This window comes from Gavialis gangeticus, unplaced genomic scaffold (genome assembly GCF_001723915.1).
Source record: "Gavialis gangeticus isolate Ggan-Ray unplaced genomic scaffold, GavGan_comp1, whole genome shotgun sequence".
Classification (NCBI taxonomy): Eukaryota; Metazoa; Chordata; order Crocodylia; family Gavialidae; genus Gavialis; species Gavialis gangeticus.
In genome coordinates this window covers 17,389,798-17,416,088 of record NW_017729014.1, presented here as the reverse complement: position 1 = coordinate 17,416,088, position 26,291 = coordinate 17,389,798, and the positions used below count along the sequence as shown (strand labels likewise).

Here is a 26,291-nt window from a genome sequence, read left to right as displayed (position 1 = left end):
TATATATATATATATATATATAGCATATACCAATTGTGGAAGCTTCTACATACTGGATCCAAAACATGCTGAGTAATAGGTTAAAGTGACCCATCAAAAGTGGGTATATTCTAAGCACCCTTTAATTTAGGATGTGTATTCCAGTCTCTGCATATCTCTGCAACAGAGAAGACTGGTCGTTCTTTGCTGATCAGTCAGAGGAAGGAGCAATTTTTCATTGGTAGGTCCAGTTCCAGCTGGGTCTACCATGCCTGACTGTATAATGGTTCACAGGTCTTGTCTCAGCAGAATGGTTGAAGTTCCCAGGCCACAAATGTGTTTTCCAACTCTTAACCGCATTCCTGATTATCAGGATGATGTTTCCTGCTAAACAGTACAGATTTGGTAGATGAACATACCCAGACACCGGGAATTTTAAACCTCTGTAACACTGAAGAATACAGCAGGCTCCCTGACTAGTCATTGGGCTTAGAATGAAAAAAAAAAAATCTGGATAAATTTTTTTCAAGAAAAGGATAGAATGCAATGTGAAATATTTTTTTTCCTGCCATTGTTTTAACATCTAGCTAGCATAGTATTTTTACTACCTGAAAACCACATTTTAGATTGTCCTTTTTTCCCCTTCTCTTTTCTCCTACTGCATATTCTTTTTCTATATTTTATTCCTCTAAAATACTTCAGCAGAGTCCTATAAACTGTTCAATTTTTGTCATGTCTGTAAAATGTTCCTCCAGAAAGCTGTGTGGTATCCCCATAGAACTTGAATTCTTCATTCACTCTTTCCATGGATCATCTTCTCACACGGTTATGGGAACAGTTTTCTAGTAGTTTGTAAAATAGGAAGCAATTTTCTCTTCTGGCATAACAAGGGGCACTATTTCTTCAATTATTTTTAGGGCCTGTCAAAACAAAAGGAAAAAAAGGCAGACATTTAACCTGAGTCAGTTAAATCTATGTAGTTGTTTGTCACTGCTCTCCCCTTCCTTCCTCCTTTTTCCTCTGTCACTTCTCCTCTCTCTCTTTTTCCAATTTGTATTTTCCTTTTTTCAGTTTCTGGTTATCACCAATGCAGATTACTTTGGTTATACATCTGGTCAAGTTGGTGAATAGTATCTGTCAACTACAATACTAAATACATTTTATCTCCTTTTGGTTTGGAAAGCATTATAGTGTAGTGCTGTTGTCTGCAAATTTTGTCAGTGCTAGAATTAATTTCAAGAAAATTAGAAGTGAACAATGAACATTTTTATGACCTATGAAGTATTCATGCAGTATCCAGGCACCTAAGAGTACATACATCAGTACAAACATGACATGTGTCCATGGGCCCTGTTACACCTTGCACTTTGAGCTGCTTAAACGTGTCCATGGGCCTTATTACATCTTGCACTTTAAGCTGCTTAAATGCTGATCATCAGTGTTAGTGCTAGCTTGAGTTTGGAGCAGTCACACCCTTAATCTAGACACCTTCTCTGACTGTCCTCTACCTGCACAGCTGTGATTTGCCACCAGAGGCCTGTCTAGTGGCAGGACTACAGGGCTAGTGAATTAGGACATCTGTCTGTCCCTACTCTAAGTGGGGGTAGGGAGTGAGGGATGGGTTGGTGGGGCAGACACATGAAGCTGGGAGGTAGAGAGTTCATGGGATGAGGATGGGTAATGAAATGGGAGGTAGAAAGGAAATGGGAGTGGGGGAAGGGTGGTGAAATGAAGTCAGGCACTGAAGGATAAAATAAAACAAATTAAAAAAATTAAACAGAAATAAAGCGGAAATGAATTAAAGAAGGCCTCACATTTCTATAAATTGGGACTGGGGTGTTGGGGGGTGCTGGTTGTGCTTCCCCAAGTGGCTGGAAGTTGGGAACATTAAGGGAAGGCACTTTTGGGGGAGCTGCTGCCCCTGCCCCAGGAAGGAATCCCCAGCACATGGGGACCTGATTGAACCCCTATCTTATACCCTCCTCATCCCTCCCACACCTTACTCCTGGACCCATCTGTGACCTGGCTAGCTGGTGTGTGCTCTTCAGCCTGTTTGCATGAGGTTGCATCCCTGGGGTGGGAGGGGGAGTTAGCTTAGTGCCAGAATTGGCCCCTGGACAGTAGAGTTTAGGGAGTGGAAAGTTTATCCACCCAGAAGAGAAGGGTGGGGAAGGGGGCACTGCCTCCTGGGATGCTGGAGGACTGCAACTTGAGTGGCTTGTATGTGGGGAGTGGCCACACATTCATGGAACATGAACTCAATAACACAGATCAGAAATAAACCTGTCCTGTAGTGATGTAACTTTAAGCTGCCTAAAGTGTGCTTAAAACTAGTTTCAGGTGTTAATGTGCGGACAATCCAGGGGTTAAGAGCTCCAGGAGCCACCTCAAGCTCATGTATAATGAGCCCCTATGACTAACTTATCCCACAGTAGCAGGCATTACACTGTTTATTACAGTATCTGGCCACTAAGTGGAGGAGGCCGGCAACAGCTTGACCTGACCCAAAAGTCAGGCTGGCTGGAAACAAGCTGTGATTGCCACCCCCTGGGATGCTGTGAGATCCTTTTAAGGATGAAGTACTAATATTAGCATCATTAAGTGCGCAAGCACCTACCCATGATTCGCAAGATTAGCCCAGAGATGTCAAATAGGAATCCCTAATGTCAAAGGTGTTCTGACCTCCGGCACTCTTTCCGAGTTCTTTACAACAGAAGAATTGCTCTGTTATGTTTCTGTAGTCAGGAAAAGAGCTGTCATTTTTCAAGGGATGCCTTAAATCTAGCAAGGGATGAGCTCAGCTGGGCAGCAGCAGGGAAGGAACCGATGTCCCACAGCCTCAACCACACCAGTAAATGAAAGGAGCTATTTGATGTTTGGGATAGAAGGCTGATCAAACTTCGATAATGTTTGGGTATTCTTTCCCCCCGCGTCACATGCATTATGCACTAGATATCACGATAATGGGCATACCCAATATGTGTCTGGCTGTGTCCAAAAATGGAAATGTTAAAAATCCTATGCCTGACTTCCTGTATGTTTTCTAGACTCCCCAAGAGATCAAATAAATTATTTGACTCATTAGGTTCACTCCCTATAAACAACCAACCTGCATGAGTCAACTGAAAGCAATGGAAAGACTATTAGATGCTGAATTCAGCCCTTTATGGAGTCTGTCCATTGTTGGTAGAAGCACAACTGGAGGTACAACAGCATCTAGCCACACAGCTCGGCTTGTAGTATTTTACTTACGAGTACCTGCCCGACATTTTCCTCACAACAGCAATAATGATTCCAGCAATGATTCCAACTGCTACTATGATGCCAATTATGATTCCAACTAGTGCAGCTGTTCCCAGGCCATCTGAGAGAGAAAAGGTACAGTGTATTAGCATGTTTACCATTTTGCAAGAGTGGAGATTGATGGCATAAAGTCCTAACACTTTATAATGCATCACAAATTTTTGCCACATCCCCATCTTAAGAATCAGAATCATAGAAAATGAGGGTTGGAAGGGACCTCCGGAGGTCATATCTAGTGCAACCCCCAGCTCAAAGCAGGACCAGCCCCAACTACGTCATCCCAGCCAGGGCTTTGTCAAGCCAGGTTTTAAAAACCTCCAAGAATGGAGATTGCACCACCTCTCTGGGTAACCTGTTCCAGTGCTTCACCATCCCCCAGACTTGACCTGACCCAAAAGTCAGGCTGGCTGGAAACATGCAGTGATTCTCAACCCATGGCCCGGGGCTCCCTGAGACGCTGTGAGATCCTTTGAACTTAAATCTTCTCCAAACTTTAAGAAAAGTTGCTTAGGATCAAGGATTCTCTGTTGATGTTTATGGGGCCTGATTGAAAACCCATTGAAGACAAAAAGAGTCCTGTCATTTTACTTCTGATCCAAATCCTGCTTGTCTTTGAAAAGCAGGTTGTAGATATATCTCATCTAGGATTTCAGTACACCTCTTTTCTTTATAATTAACTCTTTGCCTTTATACCTTCTTCCGCTGTTGTCTCTGGCTCTTCACCCAGTTCATCTGTAAAGACAGAAGCAGAATAACTCCTTGAATGCACTGACTCTTGTGCTGCGATTCCTGATTTGTTGTCCTATCGTACGGTAGGTTACCAAAGCAACAGTGCGGTTGTCTCAAAACGAATCCACTGCCAAGTGGTAATGAACAGCATTGCGTGAAAGAAATGGCAAATGGGCCACACATCATAAACTGGCCTAAAGACAAAATTAACTCTAATGGATTAATCCTAATCTTGTTTAGACAGGTATAAATTAGGAGTAACCCCATTAAGACGAATAGTGCTCCACTGATATAAAACAACTGTAAATTAGATTGCCTTAATTCTCTGTGCTATCATCTTTATTATGACTGCTTAAAAGCTTCCCATTTAGCCTTTGATGTAGCTGCTGTTTTATAGATTCATAGATGTTATGGTCGGAAAGGACCTCGGTAGGTCATCGAGTCCGACCCCCAAATATATATATATTTATATATATTTGAAAACATTTTCTTTATTTCAGACCCTTTCTGCCTCATTGGAGAGGGTGTTTCTCAAACCCAGGGTGGACACGTCCCATAGGAAAGGCTGGGTTTTTGGAGGTGGGTCACATCAAATGTGAGGTAAGGATTCTTTCCTTGCCCTTGCTGCAGATTTAAACCAATCTTTGTGGTCATCTTCATGTTCGGGGTGCTCAACTTCACATTCTGGAGTCTGATTTGCAGAGAACTGAACTGAACTGCACCTGAAGGGGGAAACTATGCTTTGATGGACTGTCATGCTAAGTACCCTGAAAAGATCTGGCCCTGGACACTGCATATTAGACATACAAATGTAATTCAGTGATTCCCAGCCTGGTGCCTTGAGATCCTTTCAAGGGTGACATGCAATGTTAGCACTGTTAGGTGTGAAAATGTGATTCACAAAGTAACCCAAGAGATTTCAATTAGGAATCCATAGGTTTAAAGACATTCTGACCTGTTGTGGTCTTCATTGCAACAGAAAAATTGCTCTATTACTTTTCTCTTGTCCAAAAATGAGAGAAAGCTAAGAGCTGGCATTTTCCATGAGGCGCCCTGGGTCTAACATGGTTGAAAACCACTGCTTTATTTTCTCCATGCTGCTTTAAAAAGAGAGTAATAAAACATTCTCACTTTAGACAGGTGATATGCTGATTAAATTTTAAGTTTTATGAATCACTCTTGCAAGATGGAATTTGTAACCATAGTAGGAATAAAAGAAATCTAAACATTAGTAATGGCTAACGGCTAGGTAGGAATGGTAAAAGTTAATAATGACAGAAAAAGGAAGGTTGAGGTCATTCCATATTAAAGGCCTGTATTTGGTTAAAAAAAAATAGGATGATGTAGTTGCATCCAGTGCGGATGATGAAGTACTTTCTGTTCCCTAAGAACTAAGGAGGATGCTAGAAATCCAAAATCAATTTTTTAAAATAATTTAGCCAGACAAGTAGACTCCAAGAGTTCTAAAAGAGTTGGCCGAGACGATGGCCTGTTGAGGTTTTTAAAGAAATGTTGGAACTCAGGAAAAAATCCACAAGAGTGAAAGAGTGTGTATATTGTCCTATATTTTAAAAGGCCAAACAGAATGATCTAGGTAATTATGGAGTAGGTAACCTGATGGTAATTCCAAGCAAAATAAGGAAAAAGATGATACAGGATTAAATTGACATAGAATTAAATAATTAGCAAAAAGGGAATATGATCTGATTTGGTTAGAATTATACATTTGGTTTAGTAATTTTGTAAAATAGTAGATTTTTGTAAATTATTTAACTTAGTACCGCATAACTTTTTGAATAAAAACATTAGCAGCCAACAATATGCTTTTTAAAAATAGATTAAAAGGTGGATAACTATTATCTCTAAAAATATACAAAACCCCCCCATCAATCAGGAATCGTTAACTGCGCTATGATGCGTATGCCCCAGAAGGAAAAAATTCAGGTTCCATGGGCAACCTTCATTCTGGCATTTTCTGCCTCCTGAGTGCTTGATTTTTTTGAAATCTTAATATTCTTTGAACATGGTATATGTGCATGTGGATGAGATAAATACTACCACATACTTCACCGCCATATGTAATGAATAACTACATCTGCCAAGTACAATTGAGATGACAAACAGCTGGGGTAAGTATATGGTGGCTCTGAATACTGGCATTAGTGTAGTTCCTTTGGGTTTATTATTTTCTTCACTAACTTGTATGCTTAACAGTGTCAGTTAACGTGGAATGATTTGTTCAAGGCTCCAGCTCAGAGACATTAATTTTTATTATATTTGCTTTTGAGCCTGCTATAGGCTTATGCCTAACCAAACAGGAAGGCAGGTTTGTTTTGGAGCTCCTCTCATCCGAGCAGATTTGTCACAGCAACTGCACTCCGCAGTGCCAGGAGCTTTAAATTCACGTAGGACAGCCTGTCATTTCTTGCAATCTGATGGTTCAACACTGGATGTGTAGTTATACAATGCCAGTGTTTTCAGGATTTTTTTTTTTTTTTAAGATGGCTTTGCTGTTTTAAAAAAAAAAGTAAGAGGAGTAGGAAGATATTTTTGTTCCTTTGCCAAAACCAGGCAGTCGTGGTTTAGCTGACTCTTTTATAATGTTTGAAAATGTTGAAAAGAGAGAAATAATTTTTTGTTACATGCAAGTCGTGAGTATTTAATTATTTTTCTGGGCCTTCATATTCAGGTACTGATAAAAAAAAATTGTGGAAATCGGTAGCCTATTTATACCTGTTCAGAGCCCATTTGTCATAAGTCTTTAGGATGTTGATTCCAAGAACAATTCCTGTGACACCCAATGTAGATGAAGCATCATGGGGAAAGCTTATCGAAGTCTCAGGACCTATCCAGCCTTTCCGGCTTTGGCCGGGAAAGGAGGGTGATGAGGAGAGAAGGCAGAGGGAAAAAATGGCTCTAGTTTCCAGCAGCAAGGGAAAAGTAAACCCGACTTAACCTCTCTCAACTTCTAAGAAATGGAAACCTTTTGTGCTCCACAGAGAGTGAAAGGAAGAAGAATGGGGAACACTATTCCTCCTTACTAGGCAGTCGATGAAGAAAAAGCTAAAAGGCTGCTTCATCGGCTAAGGAAGCCAGAGATGCAGCATTGCCCCACACTAACCCAGTGTCTAGGCATTGCATGGCAGTTTGTGGCTCTGAGGCTGCCTTTGATGCAAAAATACCTCCCTGTGTGTTACATGCTTTTCCTACGTTAGGGAAAAATTCTTTTAGACGACTGAGGAGATTTGCCTGAAAGGTGATGACTGCTTTAAAGAGGAAGGATGGCTCTCTGGTTAAGGCTGGGAATGTGGAAGATCTGGGTTCTAGTCGTGGCTGTCAAAGGAAGTTTCCTATGTGCCTTTGGACAAGCCGCTTAGATCCTCGGTCTGTCAGTTTTTCCTCCTGTAAAATGGGATTTACAGTAACCCCCTTGCTGGGGGTGTGATACAATCCTGGGAAGCACTTCAAGTTCCTAGACTAGCTGTTCTCTAGAGAGCGTTACTTGGCAAAGTGTCCTATTATTGAGAAAGAGAGACTGGTTGCTGTTGTGAAAGATCTTCTGTTTTGAAGACTGAAAGACACACGCTTGCTGTAAGACAAGTTCAGACCTAAGCTAATGCCTATGACAGATGTGCTTTGTTTAGCAAAGTACATAGCCGTGAATATAATATCTGCCCCTGCCCCAATACTTGTCTGATATCTTTTCCCTCTACTGGCAATTGAAAAGAGTTTGTATATGTTTTTAAAAGTCAAAAACTGAATGTCACCTTGCAATGACAGTGTGTGCAAATAGGAATCTGCATGGGCCATGCGGGACAGTTGAATGCCAGATACGCGCTTGGGGGTGTTGGTTGTAGCCATGTTGGTCTAAGGACATAGGCAGATATGTGCCTATGTCCCCACACCCACTCTCCCCCTCTCCTCCCATTTTGTTTCCTTCCATTTGTGTGGCTGTCTCTACTGTAGAAAGGTCCAACACTGGACTAGCAGATTGGAAACAAGAGATCTCATATGTAGGAAAACTTCTAGTGAATCATTTTTTTAAAATGTTCTTTCATTGGTATTGTTGACCCCTTAACTTGCTACCAATCAGATATAGATGGAACCCGCGTGCTGCTACTTTCTTTATGTCTTTCACGTATTCTTTAGAAAGCAAGTCTGCAACCCTATCAAATTCAGGTCTGATAACCACTACTTCTATTATTAAATAATGAACCAAGTCAAGAGATGCCCTGACTCTCCATAGAAAGGGACTTGGAAAAGAAGGTGGAACATACATTTTTAACTACAAATATGTTTGATCTTTTGACCATGGGTATGAAACTGCTACAAAATTCAGAAGTGGGGAGAGGGAGGGAGACGCCAGCAACAAAAAAGAGAGAACTTTAGTCAAACCTTGTCCTTTTTAAAATATACCAATAAAGACATCCGATTCCAGCATCTAGACAGGTCCATCATCTGCAGCAGCAAGGGTTGCTTGTGTGAGATAGGGGGAAATGGAGTAGGGATTAACTAGGAAAGTGGAGCCCAAATCTAGCCCATTCAAGAGGCTGGCACTGCAGGGCTTTGCAAATCTATGGGCTGCCCAGGATCTGCTCCTAACTTCTGAAACAAATCATGTCAAAGCAAAGCTCCAGGAGAGACCCATTGGATTCAGGGGATTTCATGGAAACTCTCTTGAATGCATCCAGCTCAACCATGACTGGTTCATGCACCGAAGTGAATGCTTTAATAGCCTGTGGTCTGAATTTTGAGCTTGCAATGAAATTCAAAACCAGATGAGTTTCATGCAGTTTCCTTGCAAACATTTCTCACAGCTGCAGATGTAAAGTCTGCACAATGCCTCCCTAAAATCAACTCTCTCCTGCTGCCCACAAATGTTGTATCTCTACCTGGCTTATATCTACTTGGTGGGCTTGCCTATACTTGATTTTGGCATTTACAGTTGGAGAATTGATAGCTGTGCTTTGCTTTGCCTTGTGTGTCTTTTAACTTAACCAGAATCCCTTGTTGGTGATGGCTGTTTGCTATGGGAAGGCGAACACTGCTCAGTTATTTGGATATGAGCCTAAATTTTCAGGACTCACACTTAAACCTTGTTCTATCTTGTTAATGGAGCATATCCAGTTTAGGAAGGCACTGAGAAAGGGTACATGCAGAACCCACGGTGCCATATTTAGGTTGCTCTTCTAACTATTTTAATATAAGTTATATTCAACTCTGTGTATTGTTAACAGACTGGGTTGCTGTAGCACAGGCTGGGGTTGTCCATTATTCCCTTGCAGTATACTGGTGCACATATGGAAGCATTTCTTCTCCTGGATTTTCATCTGATGGTGTATGAAAATTTTGTTACAATTCAAAGACAATGGATGTAATTTTTTGTTTGTTTCACACCACAATAAATCATGCATGACTCCACAGAAGTCAAAGAAGACATGCCCGGGTAAAACCAGAAGAAATGCAGACCCCTAAAACCCTTGGTTCAGAGATGATACCTTTTATTAGACCAACTAAAAAATTGCAAAAAAAAATATCTTGCTTTGGAAGCTTTCGGGCTCACAATCATCTCGGAGCCAAGAGTTTTAAGTTTTGCATTTCTTTTTGTCTCAGACCGACACGGCTACCAAATACATCCCTGGTATAACACCTGAGCATACTTAGGCTATTATACTTATGTCTTCTGTACCTCAGACTCTTTGTGTCTGAACAAAAGAATGAGTTTTTTGAGGATGGTTTATGCGGTGTGACTTCACACTTGTCAGCTGACTTCAATCACTGTTGGTCTGAACGGGATTTGAACTGGGAAGTGCTGGTGATGTAACAACAAATCTATGAATTCCCCTTGTAGTGCATGCACTTGGTTACTAATTTAGGATGTTAAGTGACTCTTCAGGAATGCATCACAAAAGCTGCAGGTTCCTTTTGATGTAATCCTGATTTTGAGAGGACGTCAAATTCTGTAGGGGACTTTTTCAAAAGACTATTGAGTGAGTGTTGGGAACATCCTAGTGAGAGAAACTTAGAGTCTGTTGAAACAAAAAGTAGCAAATAAAGATTTCTACCGTCAGCATGTTCAAGAGTAACGTCAGGATCAGTAGAGTTTTCGCCGTCTTCATATGTGGCGATTGCACTTTCTGTGGTCATCAGGTCTTCTAATTGGGGAATGTCTGTTATATTGTGCAGGCTTGTAGGCAACTGCAAGGCAGGAATGTTGGAGAGAAAAGAAAGAAAGGAGAGGCAAAGTAAGACCCACTTTCCATTTTATTTATAACATACAAATGTTGATCTCCTCACCCTCATAAGTGCCAGTGGGCAGCTTCTTCAGCCTGCTTTATATTGCTTTTACAGTACAGAAGGAGTGAATGGCTATTTTGTATAAATAACCCAGAGAAGGGGAGTCTGGTGGGGGTATAGAAAGTGAGGTATTCCCTCCTAGGTACAAGGTTTGATGGGGATGGAGTAGGATCATACTGGACTTCAGAGTTAGGGACAGACATTACACATAAATCAGTATAAATGATTGGAAGTTGATTTAAATCTGTAACACAAGAGAAGTTCAGTGCACATAAATCAATTTGCTGTCTTGGTTTGTGGTTTATGACCGAAAATGACCAAAACCAGTTTAAGTTATACCTGGATGGACGTAGTATCAGGCTTAACTTGATTTAGGTTAAATTGTTTTATTGAACATCTGCACCAGATCCCCTGCAGATTCAAGCTGTCTGCTTCAGCTGAGCAAGGAGGCGTGCTCTAGCGCCCCCCAGCTTCTGGCCTGGGCTACTGCAGGCATGTGGCTGAATTTCCAGAATCACAAGTGAATGTCTGTTCACTTTCTTCAATCTACGCAGCTTAGATTAATTTGGGAAGATTGAATCAATTCAGCCTCAGGCTTTTTTACTGTCTGTACTTAGCCCAGGAGCTCCCAGAGGCATATGACCAGAGAGCCACAACCAGGTATTTTTACCTCTAATTCAAGAGCAGCTGAGAATCAAGCCCAATATTTTACAAAACAGGTGTGTGAGAGAGAGTGGGAGGAACAGGTTAGTAATAAAAGGAGAGAACCCTCTAGCGAACTCTCTGGATTTCCACTGTGAATGCATGTGGATTCATCATAAGCTACATCTGCATCGGGAGGCCTGGGTTTTAGGATGCTCCCAGGGAAGTTTCCATTTAAGAGCACAATATGCTGCTTCATCAATTTGTAAAGTAAACATCAAATTGCATTTTTGCTTACTGTCACTGTGTGAACTTTTGTCATAAGGAAAAAGCAATTTTATAACTGCTTTCTACAGCAATCCCTAGCAGCAAAATTTCAAAACATCAGCACAGAGACAGGGAACGCCAAATTTACCAATCTTCTAGAAGTTTGCAGATCAGTTTGTCTGGTGTGTTACATCAGTTTGACATTTGCTCATCTTCACTAAAGCCAGTGGAAACACACCAAGACAGAACTACTGCACGGCAGTGCAGAGGCAGGCTGAGAATATTTTGCGCAATTCAGCAACTGTCACAAATACTTCCAGCTTTTTGCAAAGCAAAACCCCTGGCATTTGGTCAGCTTTTTTTTTTTTTCTGCAACTCAAGTCATGACTTACTGCTATGTAATTTTAATGGTTAAAACCATATTGACAGGTCAAAAGACAACATAGGGAATGCAGTATCACACTGAACTGGAGAGCCTTGGTTTAGTGACACTCACCAGAGTTGGCACTTCATCGTACCATGTGTCGTTCCTGTCTTTGAAATCCGTTGTTGTACTTTCTTCATCCTCTAGAACTGAGCTTGCTAAATAAAATACAGAAAATGAGTTGCAGTGTCAGTTGATCACCCTTGGCTAAACTGAACAGTCCATACATAAATACATCCAGCATGAGAGGATTTACCTCTGTTTCCATCTCTGTCTTGCTAGTTACATATATACGCATACATTTGCAACATACGGTGAATAAAGCCTACTTAAATCCTGACAAACTCCTTTTCCCATCTCAACTAAATCTCTGATTATAGACTTACCTTTAAAAGAGCCGGTCTCTACTTTTTGAGATGCAAGGCACCCTACAGAAAATGCCAACTGTTAGTTTTCACAACAGAAGAGTAATAGAGCGGTTCTTCTCTTGCAAAGAACTCAAAGGCCACAACAGCTCCCAATGTATTTAACACACTGGATTCCTACTTGAAATCTCCAGTTTATCTTTTGAATCTTGTTTGCACACCCAACTGTGCTAACACTGCATGGCACCCTTGAAAGGATCTCAAGGAACTCCAGGATACCATGGCACCTGGTTGAGAATCACTGACCTTGAAACTTCATGATTGCTAGCAGATATAAGGGGACGTTTTGGGGGAAATCCAAGTAGAACATGGACAAATCAATTTTTCAACATTTAAACTTGTTTGTTTAAAAAGCAGTTCAAAACGAAAAGGTTTTTATTCTAGTCTCACATGTGTTACCCAACTCCTTGGCACAGTTCTGTTGCACAGGTCCTATCACTTTCTCCCACAGACATGGCCAAGTCTGGCTGCCTTTCCAGTCAAGAGGAAAACAGAGAGAGAGAGAAAAAGACAGGACAGGAAAAGGGCAACTACATGAAAATAGCTGGTAATTCTTAAGAAGGTCAGAAGAACACAGGTGCCATCTGTTCAGATATCAAAATTACTCATGAAACTGTGATCATCCATCGATGCTGATATTATTTGCAGTTTCCTGGGAGCCTTTAATTCACCGTAACTAAGAAGGCTGCCTGTTAAGCTGTTTCTTGGGATATGATGATGTTGCCACTTCCAAATGCCACTGTGAAACTTAACTCTATTAGTCCAAGAGCTAATAATAAGTATATGCCTGAGTTCAAAACCCAAGATAGACACACTTCCAAACAAACTTTTGGAGAACTCAAATCTAGATTCATACTTTATACCTGGTCTCAGTCTCTGCAGCAAGCTGAACCATTCTCCATCTCCAAACACCTTTTGAACCTTTTGCTATCTGTCATCCTTCACATACTCTTTAGATTAGCTTCACATTTTATTTGTGCAGAAAGCTGATCAAAAAATGGCCCGATCCTGTAAGGTATCTGTGAAGTATAGGTAGCACTTCCTGAAGGTCTCGGCTCAAAAGTTTTGAGTATCAGGACTTAAGGCTTTTCTGATGCAAAACGGTCAAGTTCAAAGAGGAATGAAGAAAGGCCACATTTTGAGCCACCAACTCAAACACTGACTTTGTAACTTTAGCTTTTTCCATCTAGCACTAATATATACCTAGTACCTTCTTCTGAGTAGGTGAAAAACAATGAAGTTTCACGTGTACAAAGATCTAAGAGTTGGGAATGGGCTCTGGGGGTACTAATTTCTCCTGAAAATCAGGCCAGCAAGTGAGGTATCTAAAGCCCTCATCCAGGAAAACATTTTAAAAGGAATGAATATTTAAACATATGAGCAGCTTGGGACTCAGATGAGCAGTCCAGTTGAAATACTACCATTTCAGTATGAATTTAGGTACTGAATTCTAAACATCAGGTGTTAGAAAAGGCAGGCTCAGGGTCTTCTTGTGGATAGTTTTAATCCAAAGACATGCTTTAGGAACATTGTATATCATCTGCATTAATCATACCTGTCCTTTGTTGAGGGATACATCATGTGCAGTGAAATGGGTCCCCCTGCCATTCAAAGTAGTTGGAAGTCCCAATTTGTATTGCAGGACTTTTTTTGCTTCCTGTGCACTGGCTGAAGAGGGCAAGAGAGGAGTTGTTGAAAGGAAAGGTAAAGAGACTGGGTTTCTCCCCAGATGAACTCCAGCAATGGGTTCAAAAGTGTAAAAACCACCTGGTTACTAACCATTTTATTCTGAGCAGTGGATATCTCTGATCCTTTCTTTCCCTCTTGCACTAGCTTCTGTTCCAGTGTTTCTCTACTTATACATGATGACCAGAATTGCTTCCATTCAACACACTCCATATCCCAGTGCAATTTCCAAAGTGACAAATGATATATTGGCAGCACAGTTCAGTTAATTGTTTGTAAGCAAGGAGGACAGCTATCCACAGTGTGAGAATAGAAAGCAGGGCATACTGTATTGTTTTAATATGTTTATATAGGGGAAATAAAACATTAAGTGAGCAGTCTGTAGTGTTTAATTTTTTTTTTAATTGCACCAGTGACAACTGGGTGATCTAAACTGCATCCTCATCTCTTGGGCATCCGAGATTAGAAATTTACTGCTTTAATCTCTCTATTGAAGAAATTAGTTTATCCATTAACTTCTTTGTTTTCTTTATTAGGTTGTGCATGAATTAGAGTTGAGCAAAGGATGGATGGTTTGGGCCCAGTATTTGAACCAAAAAATTAGAGGAGGAAAATCAGGTCAGGTTGAATCAAAACACAGTTTAGTACCTTCAGACATTTCTGTCTGAAGTTATTTTTAAAAAATATATATCCTGTTCTAGTGCAACTTTAAAGCATGAGACTGAGATCCCAGATGCCTCTGTCAAAATCTTGAAACCAGAGAATCTAATGTTAGATTTCTAAATGCACACTTAGGGACTTAAATAGAAACTTCTATTTAGGCATCTAAATATAGACTTTAGTTACTTAAATGTAGGCATGAAGCATCTACTTAGGTGCCTCAAAATGGATTGGAGAGTCAAACTTTAGGCACCAAGTTGGTATAAATAAGTGCCCTGGACAAGTACAACATGGAAAGCAGTGAAGCAAACTTCCCTTTGAGAGAGTTAAAACGGCCTTGATTTTTGAGAAAGTGTTGAGCATCCACCCTCTGGACATCGGGCCCTTAAATGACTTCTCATTTTGCTTACCTAAAATTTCAGCCAATGGGAATCTTCACGTATTTCTAACATTTTAGCCTGAAAGATGGTCTTCAATCTTCATCCTCCTTGCCTGCTGGGCCTCTCAGTTCTGGTTGTTAGTAAGGGCATTAACTGCAGTGTACTTTCCCAAGTGCGGGAACTGTCCCCTGGGAACTGGACTACGGTCAATAAGGAATGTAACATAGAAGTGTCAGCATTCACTCACTACCAAAGTAGGGTGGGCTTTGAACTTGCAGCTTGAAGACGAAAGCCTGTATTATATCCATCCCTAGACTTATCCTTTCCCTTCCTTTGTATTCTATGGAAAAGAATTATTTCATCTCCTCCGGCCTACTTGCTGTGAGCCAAGGCAGGACTGCTTGACTCTATTGGTGAGCACTGCCATAAATTGCAGGGGTAGCATGTATTGTATTTATTATATTGTCGTAACACCTTTGCCAATCATACAGATCAGGGTCCTGTTACATCTGATGCTAAGCAGAGAGGAGGCCTCTCTTCCAGGGCGCTTGTAATCTTAATATTATCTGTGAGTGGGGAAATACCATTAAAATCTCTCTTCTATCTAAATGACTTTTTTAAAATCAAGGGCTTGATCATTTTGGCCAATCTACTTTTGGGAAGAGCTCTAAAAGAGCAAATAATGGTAAATATGAAATGCTTCCCTGGAGAAGCTATAACCCACATATATGTGTGCATGTGTGTTTAACACAGTCTTTCCCTTCAGACCAAAAATGGCCAACCTCCTCCTTCCCCCTGAAAGTTTAGAAAAAGGAATATTTAAAATGAAGAAGAAGGGCAAAGCTCTAGCGTGGAGTTGAAAATGCCCTGAGATGTCCATAGAGCAACCCCATCTTGGGATTTATAAAAATAATGCCATTACATTACCATTACCATGTTTGGACGACAGTGTTTTAGTTAAGTGTGTCCATCTGCATGAGCTCAGCAATATGCATCGGTAAGGATCAGGTAAGGTTATAATCCCAGGCCCAGTTGAAAAAATATCCCTTATGCAGAAGTCGGTGAATGAGCGCAGATGGAGAAAACCGATTACCACAGGGAAACCCCAAGCAGAAAGTGAAAGAAGTTTATTACATACATAACGAGCAACCCATTCATGGAGCTAATTACACTGTTGGCATTGCAATGGCTCTAAGCTCTGAGGAATGACCTGTTCTCCAGGCACCCAAAGGAAACAATGTAAGAAAACAAAGATGTAGATCCCTAGGGAACCTCACACAGAGAGAAGTGCCACAGAAGGACTCTGACATAATTGGATTGTGTGCACTGAAGACTGGCAAAGTTTGCCACTGATAACCAGCAAGGAGTCCATATCTGCCCGTGTATTTGCCTTACTTATCTAGTGCAGAGAGAGGCTTAAAGAGTTAGATGTGTTTAGATGATCAAAAATAAGGCTGAGGGGTGCCTTGACGTACCTGCAGGAATAGGAAATACAACATAGTAATGAGCTCTCCAGCTGGCCAGATTTAAACAATGAAGGTGGTAAACTGCTGCAACAAATGACTGAGCTAAGTGGTGGGGTGGCCATCTATTCAATCTTCAGGTCAAGACTGGATACTTGCCTGGAAGACTCACTTTAGTAAAAACAAAACAAAACCCAACAAGCTTTTTGGATTAACTGGGCCTGTGTTATACAGAGCATCTAATAGTCCCTTCTGGCCCTAAAAACCTATGATGCTTATAAATTGTTGGGTTTCAGTTACAAGTATTTTCAATCTCACTCTAGTTGTCTAAACTCCCCAACACAGGGGTTTAACCATACTCCATAAATGTCACCCTATTTCCAGAACATGGTGACCAGCCTAGTGAAACACATTTCCCTCGTGTGCATCTTTGAGTCAGCACAATGGAAACTTTGTTACGGACTTCAAAGGAGCTAGGATGTCACCCCAAGAACTAGAATACAATTTTCCCTGTACAATGGGACAGTCCAACATTTATGAACAGCTCTACTGTTACAAAAGCAGTATGAAAGATTTTTTGTTTTGTGCTGTGGTTTTTTTTACTGTTTTGTATGGAGAGAAATTCACTGGGAACAGGGCCTGTGGCCCACTTTGAAATAGGGCTCAAATCAGGCTTAAGTTGTATATGTGCATTGGACCTTTAATGGTCCGATGTTCAGAGGTAAACATCACCTAACATGATGGCAGACAAGTTTTTTGGGTAAATTTGATATCTTTTCTTAGACCAACTGAAATAGTTGGAAAAAATCTTCAAGCTTTTGGGTGCAAACACCCTTCATCAGGCTGAGGAAGCAAGAAGAATTTTTCCAACTATATTAGTTGGTCTAATAAAAGATATCGGATTTACCCAAGGAACCTTGTCTGCCTGTGTCCTTGGGCCAACACGGCTCCAACCTATTCACCTAACATGATGGTAAATTTTAGGGGGAACTGCAGGAGAAAGCATCAGCTTTCTATTACTGTCTCTGAGCAGTTTGTAAAATCTGAATACCCCCCTACTTTCTGGTGTCTTCCTCTCTCCTGCTACCTTTTCTCTTGCCATTGTTTTTGCAGATGTAGGCTGGTGCAGATGTCAATTAATCACTGCATTTTGCATTGCCAAATTCTAACTGGGAGCATTCCAGTTGAAAGTCCCCAACTGTGATAGGGGACTTCTCACACTAGGGCAAGACACAATGTCTTTGAAAGCTCCATGCTGCTACAGTAGTTTTTCAATGCATATGCATACAATAGCCCACTCTTAAAACGATGAGCTCACTATATCAGCTGAATGGAAAAGCCTCTTAGGGTGAGTTTCAAAGTACTCCTGTTGTGAAGGTCAATAGACTGAGTAAGAGTTGGATGATGCTTGAAGATTAGCATGTCTCTCAGGTACCTCCAAGCATAACAAAGAGCTTTTGAAGATGGAAGAGATCAAACCAACTTTTGACTTGTCTTGTAGCCTGAGTGACTTAAACTCCCATGTGTATTGCCAGCAAAGGCCCAGCTGCCATCTAACTTAGTGAGAAGATTTTGAGCTACCCCCTACATGGGTATGTTTTATTCCCTGTCAATAATGAAGATGTTTTTCCCAACTACTCAGTTGGTCTAATAAAAGATATCACATCTACCCAAAGAACCTTGCCTGCCAACATTGAAAGAATTGGCAAAAAAATTAAGAAAAATTAAGACATTTTTAGAAAGAAAAATTAGAAGACTCATCCATGGTTTCCCTGAAACCCCTCACCTCTGCCGAAGCATAAAATAAAAGAAATGAAAAGAGCCATATGATTGATTAGCAATTTTATATTGAGTAGCACTATTTAAAGGACAGAAAGCTGCTTTCATACATCTTATGAGGTCATTGCTGTCAATCAGAAAGCATTGCATCTTTTAGAATTCAAGTTACTTTATTTTCACACATTAATTGAAATTGGCAGTCAAAACCCACTGGTGAACTCTCAAAATTTAAATGCATATGCGCCTTTGTTGGGATTACGTGAGTGTCATTTGAGGCCCCTGAGCATGTCTCAAGTGACAATACTAATCAACCCACGTAAACTGGGTATTTTTTTCAAAATCTGTAAGCCAGATACAAACCTAGCAGAAATGGGAGCAAAGCTCTTGACGTCAATCCACGTTGCAATCACTGATAGGGAGTCTGTCTATAGATCTATAGCTGTATTGCCGAAGAGGACTGAGGTGCATGTGTCTACATGACTGATTCTTCTTTTCAGATAAGATATCCATTGTCAGCTTTTCTAGGAGTATTTGTCTATTTATAACAAAAATGATATTTATCCACTAGGAGAAGTCATGGGTTAGGGAGCTACAGAGAGCTAGAGGGGTATCTTGCTGGTTTTACCACATGTGTATTCTGTTTGTCATCAGGTGTTGCCAGAGAGTCAGGCATAGGTTACAAGCTGATCATAGTTGTAAATGTGTTCATGACATTTCATTTCTCCATGTTTTGTCTTTCCCATTACAGCAGAGGATTGAAGCAACTTGCTCTATTGGCTTAGCCCTATGGCTGCATACCTTTTTCTAATGCCTCTGGTTTCTGAATAGGGTGGCCATCACAGAGGACAGCCAGAAAGGAAAGGGCTGCGGTATGTGCTCTCTCTTCTTTCATTCCTGGTGACTCTTTCAAAAGTGTGATCTTTGAAAGATGATTTGAAAGAGCCACCTGGATAGCACCTGAAGTGCTGCTGCAGTACAGAAAGAAACCCCCCACAAATCGCACAACACTGGGACATACCATCCCTCCCTGGAACCTATATGGAAAATCCTCAAACAATTGTAACCCATACTAGAAGGCGGCTCAATTCTTAAAGAGATTGTCCCCAAACCACCCATTTTAGCCTTTTAAACAAGCGCTGAACCTTGCCAACCGCATCACCAGAATGGACACTGAATGGATCCATGAGAAGAAATGTAAAACCTGCCAACACATCTCCACCATTCCCACAATAACTACACCCCACAACAGAAACATCCCCATTTCTGGATCATACACCTGCACCTCCAGAAGTGTAATACATCTTATCCAGTGCACTAAATGCCCCAGTGGAAAATATGTAGGAGAGACCAAACAACAACTGCATACCAGAACGGACGCACACCAAAAATCTGCCGAAGACAGAAATACCCAATTACCTGTGGGGGCAAATTTCTCACAAGAAAACCACTCTCTCTCCAGTCTCTCAGTTTCTGATCCTGAAAGGGAATTTACAAAACACCTTTCACGGATGAGCCTATGAACTTCACTTTGTCAACCTCTTGGATGGAAAAAATCATGGACTAAATATAGACATTGGATTTATGGCACATTATAACTTGCTTAATATCTGATACCCCAGATAACCTCTCTACTATTTACCAGCTACATTGTATCACCAGATCACTATTTCCCTTCCCCCACAACCGTTTCTCCCCCACTGTCTGCAGCACATTTGCAGACAGTCTTGCATACCAGCTTCTGGCTTCGATCCCATCAAAGAAGAGCACCTCTGCCTGAAGAAGGGTGTTTGTATCCAAAAGCTTGCAAAAGAGAAATTTTCCAACTATTTCAGCTGGTCTAATAAAAGATATTGGATTTACCCAAAGAACCTTGTCATTCACTGACATGTGCTCATCATGCCATGCCTCTCAAGGGGCAGTATGTTGCATCACACATTGCATAGCTTATTTTCTTCGAGAAAGCCAAGGGAAGTCCTTTGAGTTCCCAGACCTAAACATGGTACCCAGTGTTTGGAGAAACCCTACTCCAACTTCTTCCTACCCTTAGCATAATTACCGCCTATTGAATAGAATGGAAGCTAGTACATGATTTGGTTAGGAATCAATGAGGGGAAGGAAGGGGGCTTTGAACAACTTCAACATCTTTGGACAAACAATATTTTTAATGGAAAACTGTGCAAACTTTGCCAGTTTTTTTCCATTTGTATTTTGGGTCTGGTGGTACATGATAACCACAGTTTAGGTCTGGATGCAAGCTGGACAAATCGTCACCTCACGCATGCTGAGGCTTCACCCCACATGCAGCATTTTTTCCCCAGTACTTTTAGGATTTGCAAAATCCATGGAGGTGTCACAGCTAGTAGGTTGTCCTGCTGCTGAGTCATTGGTTGCTTATTCTAAACCAATCAGACTTTTGCTCCTGGAAGGAAAGACCTTTTCTGTTGAATGAAAAAAAATATTTGCTTAATTTAAAACTTTCCAGTTGGCATCCAAATAAAACAGCAGAGAACCTGTCCATGATTGTAAGATGCCCTGCAGTATATTCACCACTTCACATTCCAGAATGGGGAGGGCACTTTTAACCAAGAGCATGGGGCCAATTTGTGCTTTTGGTTTTACCCATTAAACTAAAGGCAGACTCTTTGGCTTAGCAGTCCTATTCAGTGCTTGGACTATTTACTGTAAAGGAAGCAGACTGACTGTTATGGCACTACTTGTATTAAAATGTGGGTTTTTTCTGACTATGTTACGTTTTATTAACATGCACGTGCTCACTTTTAGCCTAGCATGTTATTGTGTGTGTGAACAAATTCCCAGATTAAATAGAGGTAAGCAGGAGCAGGGGCTTACCACAGAAAACCTGATGTCGACGGTTTGTGTGCCTGTGGCTAGTGACAACTTAAGTGCAGCTCCTTCCCCCTTAATGAAAAAGCCAAACCGGAACAACTTAGCGCCATCGCTTACTATAGAGTACTTGTGGGCACACAAACGGTTACCGCATCCTCCGCTGTTCCACAGTCGGTTGTCCTGTTCATTAACTTGTTTTAACTGATAGCTTGTCTAAACTCTGAGGTATGGAAATCAATCATGCTATTAAAAGAAAAGGAAATACCTCTAGTTAGAGCTGCTGAAAACCTTCTGTACTAGAAACTCTAGAGTGGATTTTGTTCTACACTTCACTTAGTGCAATGATTAAAGTCAAGCCAGGCCTCTGGTGAAAGTACAAAAATATTGACATCCTAGAGCCATATTCTCTGCTATTTCTGTCCTCTTTGACATTGTTAGGCCAACAGATAACTTGGTGCTAAGGATTTGTTCTCAGCTGGGCTCTTCTCATTTAAAAGGATCTTTACTGAAAGGCGAAGTCTGGCACACAGGGCAGTATGAGAGAAGCCATTACCAATGCAGTCATTGAGGCTAAGGAAAATCTGTGTGCGCCTAATTGAGACTGTGGTGGAACCTTTACATAGACCAACGAGAGAGCTCAGCAAATACCCAAGCCGCTCTCATGAGCTAACAGTGCACTTTGTTTCAATCGGAGCCAAAGCAATAGTTCCCTTTCATTTCATGTTATAACTTAATATCATGTGGTAACTTTACTTTGCAGACACTGCACTTTGGGAATGCTACCACAGATTTAGATCATGTCAAAAACATGGGACCTTCACCAATTCTCCTTCAAAACCATGAGTTTCAGAAAAATAACATTTAAGGCTCATTTGGAGTCTGAGCCTCATGGGGGAGGGAGGAAGGGACGTCGACCTTTGAAGCTTTCCTTTACAAGAAGGACTAGAACATTTGCCTTTTTGAAGAAGTGACATTTTTTTCCTGGGACACATGACTCCTGCAGCTGAGGCTTTCAGAAAAGTACCAAATATTGGGATACTTACAATGAAACCCAGAGAGTTAGCAACATAGTCCATTAGGGATTTGTGAATTGTTTTCATACTGCCGTTGTTTCCTCCTCCTTATGATAGTTCCTAGTTGCAGCCCAGACTTAAAAACAGTGCCAGGACCCATCAATGTACACTGGTGTGTGTGTGTGTGTGATATGATTTTCTTAAAGCTGCCCTGATGTTATTTTTCTTCAGGAAGATGCACACTGTGCATTAAACTCTGAAGTGCCTGCTGTTGTTCCTGGGTACAGGCACTGACTTTATGAACTTTTGTATTCAGCACTGAAGGGAGGTGAATGAGAGAACAGGAAAGCATCATCATTGACCCCTTGAAAACACAAGTCCTTGATGTACATACTAGATCCGGGTGTACTCTGCTTTGTGTTGCAAATAGCTTTGTGTTGCAGAGAGCCCTGTAGATCAGCTGCGCTCCATGTGGCTTGCTTTGCTTGATGACAGCATTTTGCTGAACTGTCAGAAACGTTTCTTTTGGCTGATGCATCGGGTCACCCCACCCTGGTGCAGATGGTTTCTATTGCTGTGGCTGGGCTAGCCAGAGGAACAAGGCCACCCCCGCTCTACCTCCACATCTCATCCTACAGTGCCGGATACTAGTAGAGAAACAGCTGTTTCTAAATGAACCCTACATCTGCTGTTCTGGTATGGCATTTCATTTTTGCCCACATCCAGAAGGCTCTCAAAAAATAAATAGTATTTTTAGATGGTGCAGATGCAAAGGAAAATTTCCAGGGTTCTGGAGAGTCGTTGGCCAATCATCTGGAAAGAAAAGTCTATGGCTGATTTCTGTTTTCCTTTCATGAGACCTCTCCCCCTCCTTCTTGTCACCATCTCACCCTGACTCTATACCTGGGTATCCCACACTGGGTGCACATATACATCGCCCTCCAGTGACGCTGTTACTGAGCCATGCTTCATTGTACACGTGGTATAACTACCCGTACTGCACTGTATACATGGTGAATGGTTATTGTTCGCTGCCATTTCTCTGTAGTGGTGCGCTAAAATGGGCGGGGTGTGCTGGTACAGCGATGTAGCTGCCGGTGACATGTAGACGCTCGTGATCACTACGTCGCAGCAGCATGTCACTACGGCAATGAAGGGTGACTTGCAGACATGCCCACTGAATACCAAACTGGGCAACAAATTGCCATGAGAGCTTTGCTACAATGGGAGATTGGTGTGAAAGGATTGGGGTATGTGTGTGCATGAAAAAATCAGCAGAGATCTTGAGATGTTACCTGGCTGCAGCATGAACCTAGGAAGCAATAGATGCTAGGATCAGGCACGTCCAGAGTGTATCCTGCAGTCCCTGACCACAGCCAGACAAAAAGCAAACACATGAACAAGAAATTGCACAACTGAAACAAAACATGTTGGATTTTGGGGGAAATAGTAGTCATTTCTGTGGTGTGTGTGTGTGTGTGTGGCTTCTTTAAACAACGACACAAGAAGGGAACATGCTGAATGCTGGTAGAGGAGCCCAGCTGCATAATTGCTTTGCATTAAGCTTTTTTTCTTACTTGGGTTTTGATGATCTGTGACTGTATTTTTTTTGTGGGGGGGACTTTCTATCTTGATATAGAGTTATGGTGCCAGCTGTTTTTCTTTGCTGCTAAATTGTCCAAGTCAGATCATCAGCAGGAGTGAATCTGTGAGACAGGTATTGACTATGGATTTATAGTCCCAGTTTTCCCTGGTCAGCCCCAGTTAATGAAAGGACTACTTGTAATCTTTTAAACAGGAAGGATTTCTTCAGGTACGTGGCTATAGACTTAGTTCTAACTCTCAAGGACTGAAAAGTGATTGGACAACAAGACGAATGACATCTGTTCTGCAGTCTCTTGGAGGGTGGCAGTAATGCTGTAAAGATATTGCTAGCTGCCAAATAAGTCAGATCAACTGTGTGTGTATGTGTGTGTGTGTGGTTCTTTATCTAGCTTTAGATGCTCAAAAGAGTCTAGTGTCTAAGGTGGATGCAGGCTGTACCTTAAGCATGACTCCTCTAGTCAACAGTGATGTATGCAGCAAGCACTTCACCCATTGCTTGCAATGCAGCCATTTTTGGGATGGGAGGTGGCAAATTTTAAACTATTGTACAGCAATGGGGGCTCAGGACAGAATAGGGTGGCAAATCCTATACATTCCCTTGCATTATATTGTGGGGGGAGCACATAGCAGAACGGGTGCAGTTTCCCAAAGGATTAGGGCTTGGGGAGGCAGTACATGATTTATGCACAGCACAACTATGCAAGAGCATAGCAGCAGCAGGGAGTCTCTGATGGTTTCTATGGACCAGGTCCAAAATGATATTGTCCTTTGCAGGATGGTTTCTTCTGTCACTACCAACCCAGCTGCCTAGCACTGGTGCATCCACCTGTGATAGGTTTATGTCCAAAGCAAAGCCCCCTGTCCAGCTGAAACCAGGGCAAGATTTTTCTGCAGACTGCAGCTGATGTTCCCAGTTGAAAGTGAAACCAGGATGCTGGAGTGACATCCCTCCCAGTTCTGAATAATGTTTTAAAGACATATCTGAGTTTGCCTGCTTTATTAACTCAAAATCTCACTGACCCAAAGCAAGCCTTCCTTTTTTGCTTTGAGATCGCATGTTGGCATCTGATCTGTGTGTTCATTTGCTTGTTACAACAAGGATTATGGGATTTAATTTTTTTTCAAAAGGGTTTGGTGTCTGCTTAATTCTCTTGCCATTTGATACTGATGGCAAAAATCCTCAGTTCCGCAGTGGTCATGTTAGATCAACACTGAGTGCTCCTGAAAAAGCCCACCACTAGAATCTGTTTTGGTTTCTGATTCTGAGAAATGTGATGCTTATCTAAGTGAAACACATAGCATGCCAGCACTCAGTCCTCTAATTAAGGCTAATACAGGTCCAAAGTGATACATATGCCTTCTGCAGTTTCTATTTCCCAGATGCCTTTCTTCTACCCTTGACCAGATCTCTCTGGGAGGCAGGGAGTTTCAGATCTAGCATCCCTAAAACATAGATCCCAGAGTCAAGCCTCTAAGGTTTAGTTCTCAAGTACAAATAGAACAAAAATGTGCCCTTTCTTTTCCTATATTTCATGCATGTGACCACTAGGTTTGGCCAGAATAGGTTGGCCACATCCCTGTTGAATGCCCTGATTAAGGGCAGCAACTTGAGCTTGTGTCTCTCACTGATTTGAGCATCCAAGCCTCTGTGCTCTAGTTATCCTGGGGCTTCATTCTCTTTGATCAGAAGCTCTAACATGGGACTGAAGCCACATCTACACAATGAACTTGCCATGCCAGAAAGCAGTGCTCTCAACACATCCTGCATTGCCCTGCACAGGCAGTTTCCTGATCCACAAGAGATGCAGCTGCATCTGCATGGTCTCATGGTCAGATTAATTAGCATAGGATGAGCTAATTGCTCCTGACAATCTTAGTACAGGCAGTACTAATTAGCCTGTCTGCAGCCCTGTACAAATTATAGCTGCAGTTCTTTCAATTTAGGAGGCAGCTCATGTGAACCCGTGTTGCTTGTCTGGGGCTTGCTGGGATGTGTGTACAATGTAGACACATGGAAGAACTCTGAATTATTATTTTTGTCAAAACTGACACATTGCTGCAAAGTCTCTTTGCTTCACCAAATCAACTCTTCCTGGAAATAAAACATTTAATCAAAATTCCAGCTCATCTCGGCTTACTGCAGAAACATTTATGTCTGGAGCTCAGTGCATGTTTTTATACAGGCTTCTCCCTCACTTGTTGCTCGAAATGGGTTTCTTAGATTTCAAGCTCTGCCTCAGACAGGAGCTGCCTTCGTATAGGTTTGTACAGTGCCAAAATAACATGGATTCATGGAGCATATGACTGCAAAGGGCCTCCTAAGCCACTAAATCCAATTTAGTGCATTAGTGGGCAACCAATTACTCCACCAGATCATCACTTCAAACCCTCCCCCATGCATAATAACTGAAACACCTATGACATAGGTGAATGTACAGGAGATGAGAGCAATGCTGATGCCATACCACTGCAGTGATAAAGAAGTTATTGGTTAATATACACTCAGAAATTCTTTGAAAAGGACAATACTCTATGCTACAGAGGAAGTGAACCCTCCCCCCTACATACATGCATACAAAGTCCATGCCAACCTAATATAAAGGAAAAATTCTTTTCTGACCCCAAAATTGGCAACTGGCATGCGTCTGTGCAGAACAGCAGGACCATCTAGCCAAGAGCGGAGACAGTGGCTAGTAGGGTGATCGCTGATCATCTGCAATAGTATGTGTATGTGGGCACAAGCTTGAAGCTGTGGGATTTGTTGCCTGTGGGAAGCATTCCTTTGAAACTGT

The 26,291-nt window shown here is 41.6% G+C and overlaps 1 protein-coding gene across 3 annotated transcripts in view; it reads right to left on the bottom strand.

Moving 5' to 3' along the window:
* Nucleotides 1-178: 178 nt before the first annotated feature.
* The window catches only part of PDPN (podoplanin), a 34,135-nt gene continuing 8,022 nt past the window's right edge, over nt 179-26,291 (bottom strand). The window contains exons 2-6 of one of the 3 annotated variants that reach the window (XM_019511873.1): nt 11,714-11,799; nt 10,077-10,209; nt 3,976-4,014; nt 3,232-3,343; nt 179-899 (exon numbers count right to left, since the gene is read on the bottom strand). In XM_019511873.1, the coding sequence (XP_019367418.1) occupies nt 893-899; nt 3,232-3,343; nt 3,976-4,014; nt 10,077-10,209; nt 11,714-11,799 (377 nt within the window). In that variant the 3' untranslated portion in view covers nt 179-892. Of the gene's footprint in view, nt 900-3,227; nt 3,344-3,975; nt 4,015-10,076; nt 10,210-11,713; nt 11,800-26,291 lie in introns of those variants that run through there. The other 2 variants (XM_019511875.1, XM_019511874.1) reach the window with 2 other exon arrangements.